The 12,097-nt window shown below is 39.7% G+C and overlaps 2 protein-coding genes across 2 annotated transcripts; one reads left to right on the top strand and one right to left on the bottom strand.

Moving 5' to 3' along the window:
• The first annotated feature begins 75 nt into the window (after positions 1-75).
• LOC122357589 (nuclear factor 7, brain-like) lies at positions 76-3,107 on the top strand. Its single transcript, XM_043256999.1, has 6 exons — positions 76-637; positions 808-903; positions 990-1,220; positions 1,372-1,394; positions 1,476-1,597; positions 1,849-3,107. Exons 1-6 carry the CDS (start codon positions 242-244, stop codon positions 2,370-2,372), a joined length of 1,392 nt encoding a protein of 463 aa, XP_043112934.1. The 5' UTR covers positions 76-241; the 3' UTR covers positions 2,373-3,107.
• A 2,056-nt stretch (positions 3,108-5,163) lies between these two features.
• cnga2a (cyclic nucleotide gated channel subunit alpha 2a) lies at positions 5,164-11,149 on the bottom strand. Its single transcript, XM_043256995.1, has 7 exons — positions 10,613-11,149; positions 9,794-9,901; positions 9,591-9,701; positions 8,552-8,722; positions 8,364-8,471; positions 7,863-7,969; positions 5,164-7,750 (listed from the first exon to the last, which is right to left on the bottom strand). Exons 2-7 carry the CDS (start codon positions 9,898-9,900, stop codon positions 6,330-6,332), a joined length of 2,025 nt encoding a protein of 674 aa, XP_043112930.1. The 5' UTR covers position 9,901; positions 10,613-11,149; the 3' UTR covers positions 5,164-6,329.
• Positions 11,150-12,097: the final 948 nt, after the last annotated feature.

The following is a 12,097-nucleotide window of genomic DNA, read 5'->3' as shown; positions in this document are numbered from 1 at the left end:
TTATTGTTTTATTTACACAGAAACTCCACCCTTCTCTACCTTTAACCATTTTTAACTACCAGGAAGTGACTACTCTTACGATTTCTCCTTTACGTACCATACTGAATGCCGAAAAGACACTATAAAAGAGGATACTGGAGAAGGATAGGTTTGATTTTGATAGTAATGGTTAGTTACTTTTCAAAGCAGTGCTCAGAAAGTGAAAGTAAATTCGTCGTTTCAGCTTTTAAAAGAAACAGAAATGGATTCAAAATCTGTGGAAGAGCTTTCCTGTCCCGTGTGCTGTGACATCTTTAAGGATCCTGTTCTTCTGTCCTGCAGTCACAGTATTTGTAAAGAGTGTCTTCAAAAGTTCTGGAGAATCAAGGACACTCGGGAGTGTCCTGTCTGCAGAAGAAGATCCTCAAAAGAGGAGCCTCCACGTAATCTAGCGTTGAAAAACCTGTGTGAATCACTGCAAAAGAAAAGTAATGAGAGAAGTTCATCGGGATCTGAGGAGATCTGCAGTTTACACAGTGAGAAACTCAAACTCTTCTGTCTGGAGGACAAACAGCCGGTGTGTTTAGTGTGCAGAGACTCAGAGAAACACATCAATCACACATTCAGACCCATCAGAGAAGTGTTTTCATCTCACACGGTAAGACGTCTTTCATTTCATGCTTCATGCATAAGCACAGTTTTAGTGCTATATTGGTATATCTTTAAGTTACATAATAAATAAAACCATTTATAACATTAAATAATATAATAGAATATTTATTAAATAAATACTCAATACAATATGCAACTTTCACTTTTAATTTGTAGGAGAAACTGAATACGGCACTGGGATCTTTACAAAACAAGCTCAAACATGCAGAAGAAATGAAGGCAGAGTGTGATAAAACAGTGAAGCACATCAAGGTGAGGATATGGAGTGAAGAGTTAATGATGGACATTAGTGGAGCGAGTGTTAAAGCAGAGCTGAAGTCAATGTGATGTGATTTCAGTCTCAAGCCGAGCACACAGAGCGTCAGATTAAAGAAGAGTTTGAGAAGCTTCATCGGTTTCTCAGAGATGAAGAAGCAGCTACAATCACTGCACTGAGAGAGGAAGAGGAGCAGAAGCAGCAGATGATGAAAGAGAAGCTGGAGGAGATGAACAGACACATCTCAACTCTTTCACACACAATCAGAGACACAGAGGAGATGATGAAGGCCAGCGACGTCTACCTCCTGAAGGTGACGACTGGTTTTAGCTTCAATGTTTGTGGACAAACAAGTTAACAATTACCCAACTAATGACCAAACTCTTCATTTGTGTATAGGACAACAAAATGTCATCATCTTTTGGTAAGATATTAAAATGTTTTTCAAACTCTCTGTTTTTCAGAACTTTCACATCATGATGGAAAGGTAAGTTAAGCTGCTGGTGTTTCTTCTCTCAGTGGATCTGAAGTCAAATCCTCTTTATTTCTGATCCTAAATGTTCTTCAGAGTCCAGATCTCATCACAGCTGGATCCACAGATGAGTTCGGGAGCTTTGATTCGTGTTTCCCATTACTTGAGTAACCTGCCGTTCAGAATCTGGAGGAAGATTCAAGAAACTCTCAAACACAGTGAGTTTCCAGCAGATCTGATACCTGTAGACACCAGTACTAAAGATTAGTTCAGATGTAAACAAACACAGACAGATTCACAGGCATGATTAAAAAAAATCGCTTGAAATTCTATGGAGATAATCTAAACTGTATTTCATAACATCATCGCATCATACAGCATGATGACTACAAAATCCAGAGTGCGGTGAAGTTTCTACTTTTCTGATACATTTGTTACATGCTCTAATCTGATTTTCTTCTCTTCATAGCTCCGTTGACTCTAGATCCAAACACAGCAGCTCGTTCTCTCACACTCTCTTCTGATCTGACCAGTGTGTCGTACGGTGAATATCAAGATGTTCCTGATAATCCAGAGAGGTTCGATGAGTATCTCTGTGTTCTGGGTTCTGAGGGCTTTGACTCGGGAACACACTGCTGGGATGTGGAGGTTGGAGACAATACGCTCTGGAGTGTTGGAATAACCACAGCATCAAACCAAAGGAAGGGAGATGTTTTCTTCAGCACTAATATCTGGCTTGTGCGGTACATCAACAACAAATACAGCTCACAGTCCCCAGATCAACGCTTGACTAGCTTCACTGTTAAAGAGAAGCTTCGGCGTGTGAGAGTTCAGCTGGACTGTGACAGAGGAAAAGTGTCCTTCTCTGATCCTCTGACAAACATCTGTCTGTGTTCATTCACAACAACCTTCACGGAAACTGTCTTTCCATTCCTATGTAATTGCTGCAAAACTTCCCCTCTGAGGATCTTACCAGTTAAACCGATCAAATAAGCTGAACAGAAAATGTATTGCTAGATAAATTAAGATACAAAAATGTGTTGTTTTCATTGTTTTGAGTGACTGAACTAGGTATTGCTCCAAATATTTGAATTTTTATTTTTACCCGGCCCCTCCTACTCAGACTTGTCGCACACGCAGGTTGCCAGATTCCCACTCAGACCCCTTTCATTTTCCAGCTTCCATGATTGAAATGCAATCCGCGGTGTTTTCCGCCAACTGGCAACCCGGGGTTCCGAAATACGTTTGGGTGAACTGACAGTGGGCGGGTTTCACAAACCAAAACAGAAGCCGACATTCCGGGCCGGAACACACATTTTCAAAGGAGAATAGTTGACTGTAGTATTGTTTTTTAGATAAACAAGTATGTTAACTTTGCGTGTTTCTTAAATATCTGCAAACACATTATAGTATTTTTATGCTTTAGTAGAGTCAAAATCTAAAGTCTAAAACGTTGTTCGAGCTACTCTAACACAGTTTTCACAATTCCAATTGATTTCTGTTTTGTTTTGTTTATTGTATTATTGAAAAAGAAATGTAGGACAGGACTTCTGTTCAGGACTTCAGGTTCTGTTCATCTGTTGACTCGATTTTGATAGATGTTTGGATTTGATTGATTTTGCAGCTGATGTTGGAGAGATGGGTTTTAGCTTAATTACTTTATAATTACTGCAAAAGTCCAGTGTACATCACCAGAAAAGTCTTTATATAAAGAAAGTATATATTTTCCTTTACAGTCTCAAGTCTTTTTTGTTTGATGCAACAAGCTTTGCTCATCAGCAATTTAGCAATTATCTGCCACTCTTCTCCTCTCCTCTTCACCTCTCAAGCTCTGTCAGGTTGGATGGGGGCAGACGCACGTGTTCAGGTTTCTACAGAAATATTTGATTCGGTGTAATCCCAGGCTGTGTCTGGGCCCCTCAAGGACATTCACAGAGTTGACTATAAGCCACTATTGCTGTGTGCTTAGGGTCATTGTCCTGTTCTGCCTAGCTTCTGAATGCTCTGGACTGGGTTTCCTTTAAGAATATCTCTATATTTTGCTACACTAAGCGTTCCTTCTACTCTGACAAGTCCCTCAGTCCCTCCGCTGCTATCAGCACACTTTACTTAGGATGGTACTCTGCAAATGATGAGCAGATTTAGTTTCCTTTAAATATGATGCTTATAATTGAAGTTCATCAGTCCAGAGAATCCTATTTCTCAGCATCTGGGATTCCTTTAGATGCTTTTATCTCCATATATGATCATGGAGCTCAACTAGAATGACCATCAGGTTCTTGGTCACCACTCAAACCAAAGCCCTTCTCCATCAGTTGCTCAGTTTGGCAGGAGACCAGATCTAGGAAGTGTCCCGGTTGTTTCAGACTTCTTCTATTAAGGTTAACATAAGCTTAGTTTCCATCCAGTTTCTACACTGTTTTGTTATTGACAAAGAGAATTTGAGTTAAAGAAACTTTGCAAAATTTGGTGTCTCCAGCCTGTTTCCATACAACTGGCCTTTTTACCAATAAAATGGTGTGTGTGATGACATTATCCTTGTCTCATAAGTTTTGATACAATTCAGATATCCGCTTCTCCACGTTCCCGCTGCTCTTGAACACCTCCGTGGAGCCAAGATCTTCACTGCACAGTGCATACAATCTGCTGTAGAACCTCCAGAGTGGGTACCAGTTATGCCGAAACCCTCTGCCTGCCCAGTCTCGGCCATGGAGACTGAGTACGGGCCAGAAGCTGGACAGAAGATGGACAGAAGCTTGCATCTCGCCTCCCAACGGCCGAGCGTGCAGATTAAACAACTTTGTTTTTATTTCTATTTTATATTAGTATTTTATTGGTAATGTATTTAACCTATATATAATAAAACTATATCTTATTATAACCAATACGTTCACCTGACAAAAGACTCTGATTTCAAGACCTGAGCAGAACAGACCACGGAGAAGTCTTCTGTGTCTTGTGAGTATGATTAAATGCTTCTGAGAGATAGGAAAAACTCGACTTACTTTACCAAACCTGAGGATAAACTGAATAAGGTAGAAGGTGCACCATAAAATAAGATTTGGGCACCATAAAACAATAATAATCTGAGATATCATCGTGCAAGTTTCAACACCACAAACATCAATTCCATATTACTGTTTTAGGTCTAGAGTATGATTTTGAAAATGAATAGGTGCTGATATGTGTTGTCTAACCCCAAAAGAAAAAAAATCTAAAAATGCTAATGCATATTTTTTATTATCAACATATTATCATATCATATTAAAATCACCAACAATTAAGACTTTATCTGCAGCTAGTACTCACTCAGATAGATTTTAAGCATTACTCACGGGTAAGGTTAGGTATAGGTGTAGAGATATGGCCAAGACTAAATTTCTGGATTAAAATATTATTCCAGGGTCAACAAAATAAAGAACTCAGTAAAAGACCCCCCCCCCCTTTACCTTTTGGACCTGGCTCATTTTTATAAGTTATATTGGTCAAACTGAGCCATTAAAGATCTATTTCTTATACAAAGAGGGTAATAATGGTCATTTTATATTACCCTTTCAATTTATTTATTAACAAAACACTTTATAATTTTAATAACATTAACAACCTATTAAATATTTTCTCTAAGCCTACTTGTATATTAGGACAAGCACCTGCAATACTGTCCAAATTAATGTTGTGTCTGAATTTGCAAATACGTGTTTTTAATGCCATTTTTCTGACTTTATTAAATGTAGCCTGCCATCTTTTGTGCCAGTTAGACAATTGACAACAATTAGACCAACAATTAGACATATATACTTTTATCAAAAATGTTAATAAGCAATAAATTCAATAAGATACAATCAGGAAGAATAAGTTACACTCAAGTGTACAGAACATTCATGAACGTTTACAGACTCAGAGGTGGCATTAATGCATCTCATAATGATAATGTTATGAAATTAATGCTTTAAATATAAAGTTTTGAATATAGAAATGTAAATTTATTATAAAAAAATTAAACTGAAAAAGAAAGTCACTGTATTTGTCACTGAATCATCCATTCAATCGCTTCGTTCAAACGGCTGATTCATTTAGTAATAAAGCAAGTGACTCTCTTTAAGAATGACACATTGAATCAAGTAGATCATTGCATGTCTTCCTTATTTAACGCACCTGATTTACAGAATCAGCTTATTAGGAGAGAGATGACCTGAACTGAGACAAAAAGTGCAGCTGTAACTGTAATTTTTTTAACAGTTTTCCTAAAATTGTCACTTATTATCATTAACTTTTGTATGATATCAAAAATGTATAAAACTGTTAAAATACACTTAAAATCTACTTCATCCAGGACTTCTATTTAATTGTACCTCGAGAGCCCTGGAAAACAATATTTCTTTGTAGTGTACTTACAGTGATTGTAAGGATTGAACGTTTCCGTTACACACACATCTTATTTCATACAAACCCCCTTTTATACAAACAATTCACAAATGTTGCGGTTGCCTGGATTCGAACTTGAACCTCTCCTGTGCAAAGGTACCACGTGCAAAGTTGGGACTCTAAATAGTGTTCACTGCAGCCCGAGATTAAACTTGGCATTATGTGTTTGTTTTTGGGAGAAGTGAGACGTTTTGTGAGATGCGTGCAGTGCATTTATCTTAGAATTCTAGAAGATTTAGTTTGTTTCCTTCTTGAAGACTGATATGTGTAGACTCTCATCTGTTTACGCAAATTAATGGTTAATCTTAAAAAGTGCTGTTCATATTTATGGGTTAATTTTTTTTAATAACAAAACATCACACATCTTTAAGTGGGGTGGACAAAAGATTGTTCGTTCAACAGTCAATTGAGGTCAGTTCTATGACCTCAATAATATATAATTGCGTAACTATGATTGTTCATACATTATTCCTATTGAATAGTCATTAACACTACCGCATAAGGTTATGTCTTAGAAGCAAGTACTCAGAGCTGGATGTTGACCTCACTGCGTGTACCGTCGCCATCAACAGTGCTTTCATTGCCATCAGAGAGGAATCCACTGCCAGAGTGCCGCGTCCTACACTCCAGAGCTGTCAGTCTCTGCTTCAGACGCTGCTGAGTCGCTGTGTACTCGGCCAGCAACCGAGCAAACCGAGTCTGTAGCATTTCAAGAGAAGCTTCCAGCCTCTCCACTTTCTCCTCAACCCGTTCTTCTCCCATTCCACCTGCATCCAACTCCTCCAGCAGACCCTCTTTCAGAAGGATCTGTCTTCCCCTCTCTTCCAGAGCTTTCTTAGCATCCGGATACTCCATTACAGCCTCCATCAGGTCATCCTTTGACAAACAAAAGAGGTCAGAGTAGCCAATGCTACGGATGTTAGCTGTGCGTCGGTTGCCCATTTTGCTGCCTTTGATGTTGAGGATGCTAATCTCTCCAAAACAGCTTCCGGAGGTCAAGTGTGCATACTGGGTCACCCCATCATCGGCCACAACAGCAAGGCGACCTTCTTTGATGATATACATCTCTTTTCCAATGTCTCCCTTTCGGCAGATGTAGTCTCCGGGACTGAAGACCTGAGGCCGTAGCTTGAGCACCAGTTCAACCAAAAGCCCAGCCTCACAGTCCTGGAAGATACGGACCTTCTTCAGTGTGTCCAGGTGCACATTGATAGCAATCTCAGCCCGCAGTTTGTTGGGCAGATTCTTTAGGACATCTTGCTCGTCAATTGCTTTCTTGTTGGTCCACAGATAGTCGAACCATTTGATGACTCTGGCCTCCAGCTCTTTGCTGACCTTTCTGAACTGCATGTAGTGTTTGATGGCATCGATGTGAGCCTGAAACTCAGCCCGTGTGGCGTTCATGTTTGATATCATGGCTCCTACATTACCAACAATGGTGGCAAAAATGAGAACACCAACGAGGAAATCAAAAACAACAAAAAGATACTCCTCATCTCGCACCGGAGCCGGCATTTCCCCAATGGTCGTCAGTGTGAGGGTTGACCAGTAGAGGCAGTAGACGTATCCTCGAGTGAGTGTCCCAAACTCAGGGTCAGAGATGTTTGGGTAGACCCACTGGTCGGATCCAAATCCCAGAGACTTGGAGATGGCAAAGTAGATGCAGGCGTTCCAGTGAATGATGACTAGGATATAGAGCACCAAGTTGCAAATCCGGAACATGTTGGGGTAGCTTGTGCGGGTCTCCGTGCGGTCGAAGAACTCAAACAGACGTGAGAAGCGCATCAGTCGATTGAAACGCAGCTCTGGCACGTGAATGCCAATGGCGATGTAAGCTAGATCAGTGGGTAGAATGGATACCAGGTCTAGCTTGAATTGCATTGTATGAAAATAGCCTTCCCTTAACTTGGTAAGGTCCTTCACCAGAAGACCCTGCTCAAGAAAACCTACAGTGAAGATACACATTGTCAGTGCTTCATAAACTTCATAAACTGCATGTACCGAAAGTTTCTATTGAATTCAACTCCAAAAACATGATAGATGCTGTAAGAATCGGACCTGTTCTCAGTCTCACACAGGTGTCCAGTATATAAATGACATCAGAGAGATAATCCAAAACCAGCCACAGAATGAAGTTCCTGGTTTGAAGCTCATCAAAGCAGGCCCTGTGTTTTGGTATATGAATAATGAAACACCGTCAGCTTGAATCAGGGCTAGCCCTTTCACATGACACAAAAACACCTATTTACATGAATCATCATCAAAATGAGAGACTAGATCACACACACTTGCTCTTGAGGTCTAATTATACCGCCTTGATTTAATGGATGAACAGCTGCTACAAATACCTTCCTCACAAGCCCTACATGCAGCATTCTGAATCCAAAATGAGTAGGTTTATTCTTTCTTCCACTGATAGTTTTCAGATTATTTTACTGTATAAATTGCTGACATTGTACTCACTGGATTAATATAATAATAATCTTGTAATTTAATAACGCTTTTGATGTTAAGTACTTCAGATTTAAATTCCGATAACAGACATTTCTATTGTCTTACCTAGCCACCACAAAGCACCAGTTGTACAATACAGCTGTGGCAATAACAAACAGCCAGCGATAGTACAGGTCATCAGCGGGTGCCAGTATAAAAACATCAGACTTTTTCCTGAAAACCAAATACATTTTATTGTGTTTGCATGTGTGTTAAACAAGATAGTAGTGATTTTATACAAGGGACAAACTCACTTGGATTTGGCACTGTTGTTTCCGTCGTGATCAGGTCTGATGCTTATTCGACTGGGAGCGATTTGGAGTTCAGGTCCTCTGAAGCGCTCTAAGAAGGAATCTGGCCTTTCCTCCTCTTCCTGGAGGCTTTTATGGGCCCATTCTCTAAGAGTGACCACCATACTCACCAGCCTTGGAAACAAATGGAAACCAATGAATCAGTGTGGAAATACCCATCTCGAATTTATCTTCTCAGCCTTTAACGCTGTGTTTTTGTTTGAGTTTCCTTATCCACACTGGATCCATACTTATCCCAAAGTCCTTCTCTAGTCTTTTGACTTGAAACAACTCTTTAAGCATGTTAAGCATGAGCCAGCATGGAAAGACATAAGAACAGTGATCATGGACGTCCATCTAGCATATGATTACCTAGAAATATCATGGAAAAGGAAAGGAATGGGATGCTAAATCATGTTCTGTGGACTGGACTATAATGCACCACAGTGTGTGTAATCAAATAACGTATTTGAAATGCATTTGATAAGTATATGCCATTTATGTATGTTATCGGTAGCCTTAGAGGTGGACCAATAGTGGATTTTTCCAGTGCCAATAACTAGGTTGGATCACAATGGCCAAAAGAAGTTTCATAAAGCTCATCCATCCATAATAAAAGTGAAGTGTCATGTGTCAAAACAAACAACACAAGTTTTTCAGTGAGGCCGCTCTCACACTGTATAACGACAGCAGGCCCTTCTCAGCAGCTCCTGCAATGGATGCAACCCAGAAAACTGTGATATGAGCGTAACAGACTTGGTTCTGTGCATCAGTTGATGATTGGATGTTGAGATGTGGGCGTGGCACTCAAAAGAGGGAGTTAAAGAGGACTAAATGGTCTGGTGTTTTTATTCAGACCTCATATAATATATTTTCTGTGCATTCGCAGTAAAATACTAGAGAATACTGCAAGATTTGTGTTTTTTAAATGTAAAAATCACCATTTTCAGATTTCCCAAAATCAAGCCATGCTTGAATAAATCGAAATGTCTGTGGCGCTCACCTCGACAGCGCCCCTCGGCCACGGAAGGAGTTCTGTGAGTTGAGTCCACGCGGTTCAAGGGTGGCCACTCGCTGCAATTCTGAGGATGTGTCATCACATACGGACTGACCACTGCATAGGCAAAAGAATCAGAATAGAGATCTGAGCATTAGACAATTGATGGTAACTGTTGAGATCAAAAATAGCCGTAGCTGCGATCTCACCGGCTGAGAGTGCTGTCGGCACGCTCTGACTCATCTTCAACAGACGTCTTCACAGACAGTCTGTGAGCTGATAAATCCATGCTCTCCACCAACACTTGGCCGGTCATGCTGTAAAAAAAATAAGTCTCCATTCAGCAACTACTCGCTCTAAATCATCATCAGTTGGTGTACTAGTTCAACTTATGTTACTTCAGCCTGCAAAAATGCATTTTAATTAACATATTTGTACAAATTTAAATACTACACTATTTTTGTGGAAACCATTATGCTGAATTGAAAATACATATGATAGAAATGAATTTGTAACGTTATATATGTCTGTAGTTTTGATGTGTATTGTATAATATTTGACAATTTTTCTGTTCTGCGTTTCTGATCTGATTAAAGCAGATGAGCAGAAGAGGCTTCTTTCAAAATATCATCTTAACTCCAAACACGTGACTGGTAGTACACTGTATATATTTCTTCTCTGCGTAAGTTGACTGGCCTTGATAGTTGAAGCAATAAATAAATAAAACTCCTGAAATTTCCATGCACAAGTGTACATTCGGATTGAAAAATGTTACAGTTGTAAAGCTGTCCACAGGCTCTGAAGCATTTCAAAAACATTGTGATCATACGTTGACCAGAAGTGACCTTAGATCTAGAATCTAGATCATTACGGCTGCATCTGAAGCCATTGCTTTAGCGCCGAACATCAAAACATCTCACGTTATCATTTCACTAAAATTGATTATTCCAATTTTTATTTTAGAATCTGCAGTATTACAATAGCATGTAACAGCACATTAACGACAGAAGTGTTGTTCACTCACTCACCTGCTTTTCAGGTTCAAGTGGTGGTGAAGAAAGTGCTTCTGAAGTCTTCGAACATCCTCTCCTAAACTCCGAAGAGTCTTCCTCTGACTTCAGCGCACTGATGTTTTACCTGCTTGTCTGATGGTTTCGTGCGTTCGCTCCAGAGAGATCTGATGTGGTGTGCTTGAAACGAGGCTGAGAGGAGATGAGCGTCTGGAGGCAGAGGAGGGGGTTGAGAGACACTTCAGACATCACACACCTCCTCATCTCTCCCAGCATCTGATGAGTTCACGTGTCCGGTGCAGTTGTGTGATTGAAAGCTCCTCCTGCGCTCAGGCTTATTGTTATTCCAGCAGACGCTCGTGTGTTTGAAGTGCTCTGATTGCAGAGCCGTGTTTTTGATGCTCACGCTTGGCTCCGGTCAGCACTTGATTACACATAAAGACTGTTGCTGCATCCTCAAGCACGTCCTCGGCGGTAAACATATTTTGATTCTCTTGATTTACCACACAAGAGAAATGACTGCAGAAATATCGATGTAAATTGAACACACTTTGTCTTAAAATTGCCACTTTCCAACTAAATTATTCTATACATTTATGATGTATTTACTGAAATGATGTTAATTTTGAATAACATGCAGCGAGGCGGTGTGCCGTGATTTGTGGACTCTTATTTTGAAGCGTCCTATTTTAAGCCTTCCTTGTTACAGCGCGCTTGGGGTCAAAGGTCACCCAATATAGACCAAAAGGCACCAAGAATTCTACCTTTCACCAAGTCTGCATGTATTTCATCAAAACACACACTTTACGTCAGCGATTGTCAAATTTTATTGCTATTTTTTTTTTTTTTTATTGCTTTATTGCCTGTGGGCATTACTCTAGTCTTCAGTGCCGCGTCATCCTTCAGAAATCATTCTGATATGCTGAACATTTCTTATTGGTATTATTAAAGGATTAGTTCACCCAAAAAGGAAAATTTTGTCATTCTATGTTTAGCTTTGGACAAAAATTTCTGAACACAATTTTTGGTAACATATTATTCTAAGGTGTCGTAATACAGAATAATGACCTAATTAGGTACTAGACACAGTTCTTACTTATCATGCAGGTAAGTTAGGAACAGCCTGCATTGCACACACGCCTATCAGACCAAGACTTACACTTAAGTACAATCTCGATACGCTTTATTTTAGGTAGCTTGTGCCTGCGTGACGTTCTGTAATTTTAGAGTGATTATAAAGGTATGACCTGTGTGTAAGCTGTGTACTAATGGGTTAAAGGTGCAGCTAGTTGAGGGGTACGGTATAAATACAGTTGAGCACAATCTTAACGCACTTTAAGTAGCTTATGTATGTGTACGTGAGTTTATAATTACATTTTTTTTCAAGTCTGCGACACACGACACAATCTTTTGGTTACGTGAACAGCTTTGTAACAAATTCGGTCTGTTACAAATCTATTACATCTACATAATCATAAACTGCAAGCGTTCCATAACCATAGC

Source organism: Puntigrus tetrazona, chromosome 14 (assembly GCF_018831695.1).
Source record: "Puntigrus tetrazona isolate hp1 chromosome 14, ASM1883169v1, whole genome shotgun sequence".
In the NCBI taxonomy this organism is placed as follows: Eukaryota; Metazoa; Chordata; class Actinopteri; order Cypriniformes; family Cyprinidae; genus Puntigrus; species Puntigrus tetrazona.
The sequence above is the reverse complement of the archived record's forward strand: the minus strand, read 5'-3'. Positions and strand labels throughout refer to the sequence as shown.

Excerpts from the sequence above, each read along its gene's own strand:
- LOC122357589 (XM_043256999.1), top strand. The coding sequence starts at position 242 with ATGGATTCAAAATCTGTGGAAGAGCTTTCCTGTCCCGTGTGCTGTGAC. Across the intron at positions 904-989 it reads AAACAGTGAAGCACATCAAG|TCTCAAGCCGAGCACACAGA; the intron begins GTGAGGATATGG and ends ATGTGATTTCAG. Across the intron at positions 1,395-1,475 it reads TTTCACATCATGATGGAAAG|AGTCCAGATCTCATCACAGC; the intron begins GTAAGTTAAGCT and ends AATGTTCTTCAG.
- cnga2a (XM_043256995.1), bottom strand. The coding sequence starts at position 9,900 with ATGACCGGCCAAGTGTTGGTGGAGAGCATGGATTTATCAGCTCACAGA. Across the intron at positions 9,702-9,793 it reads GCCGACAGCACTCTCAGCCG|TGGTCAGTCCGTATGTGATG; the intron begins GTGAGATCGCAG and ends TTGCCTATGCAG. Across the intron at positions 7,970-8,363 it reads TGGTGCTTTGTGGTGGCTAG|GGCCTGCTTTGATGAGCTTC; the intron begins GTAAGACAATAG and ends ACCAAAACACAG.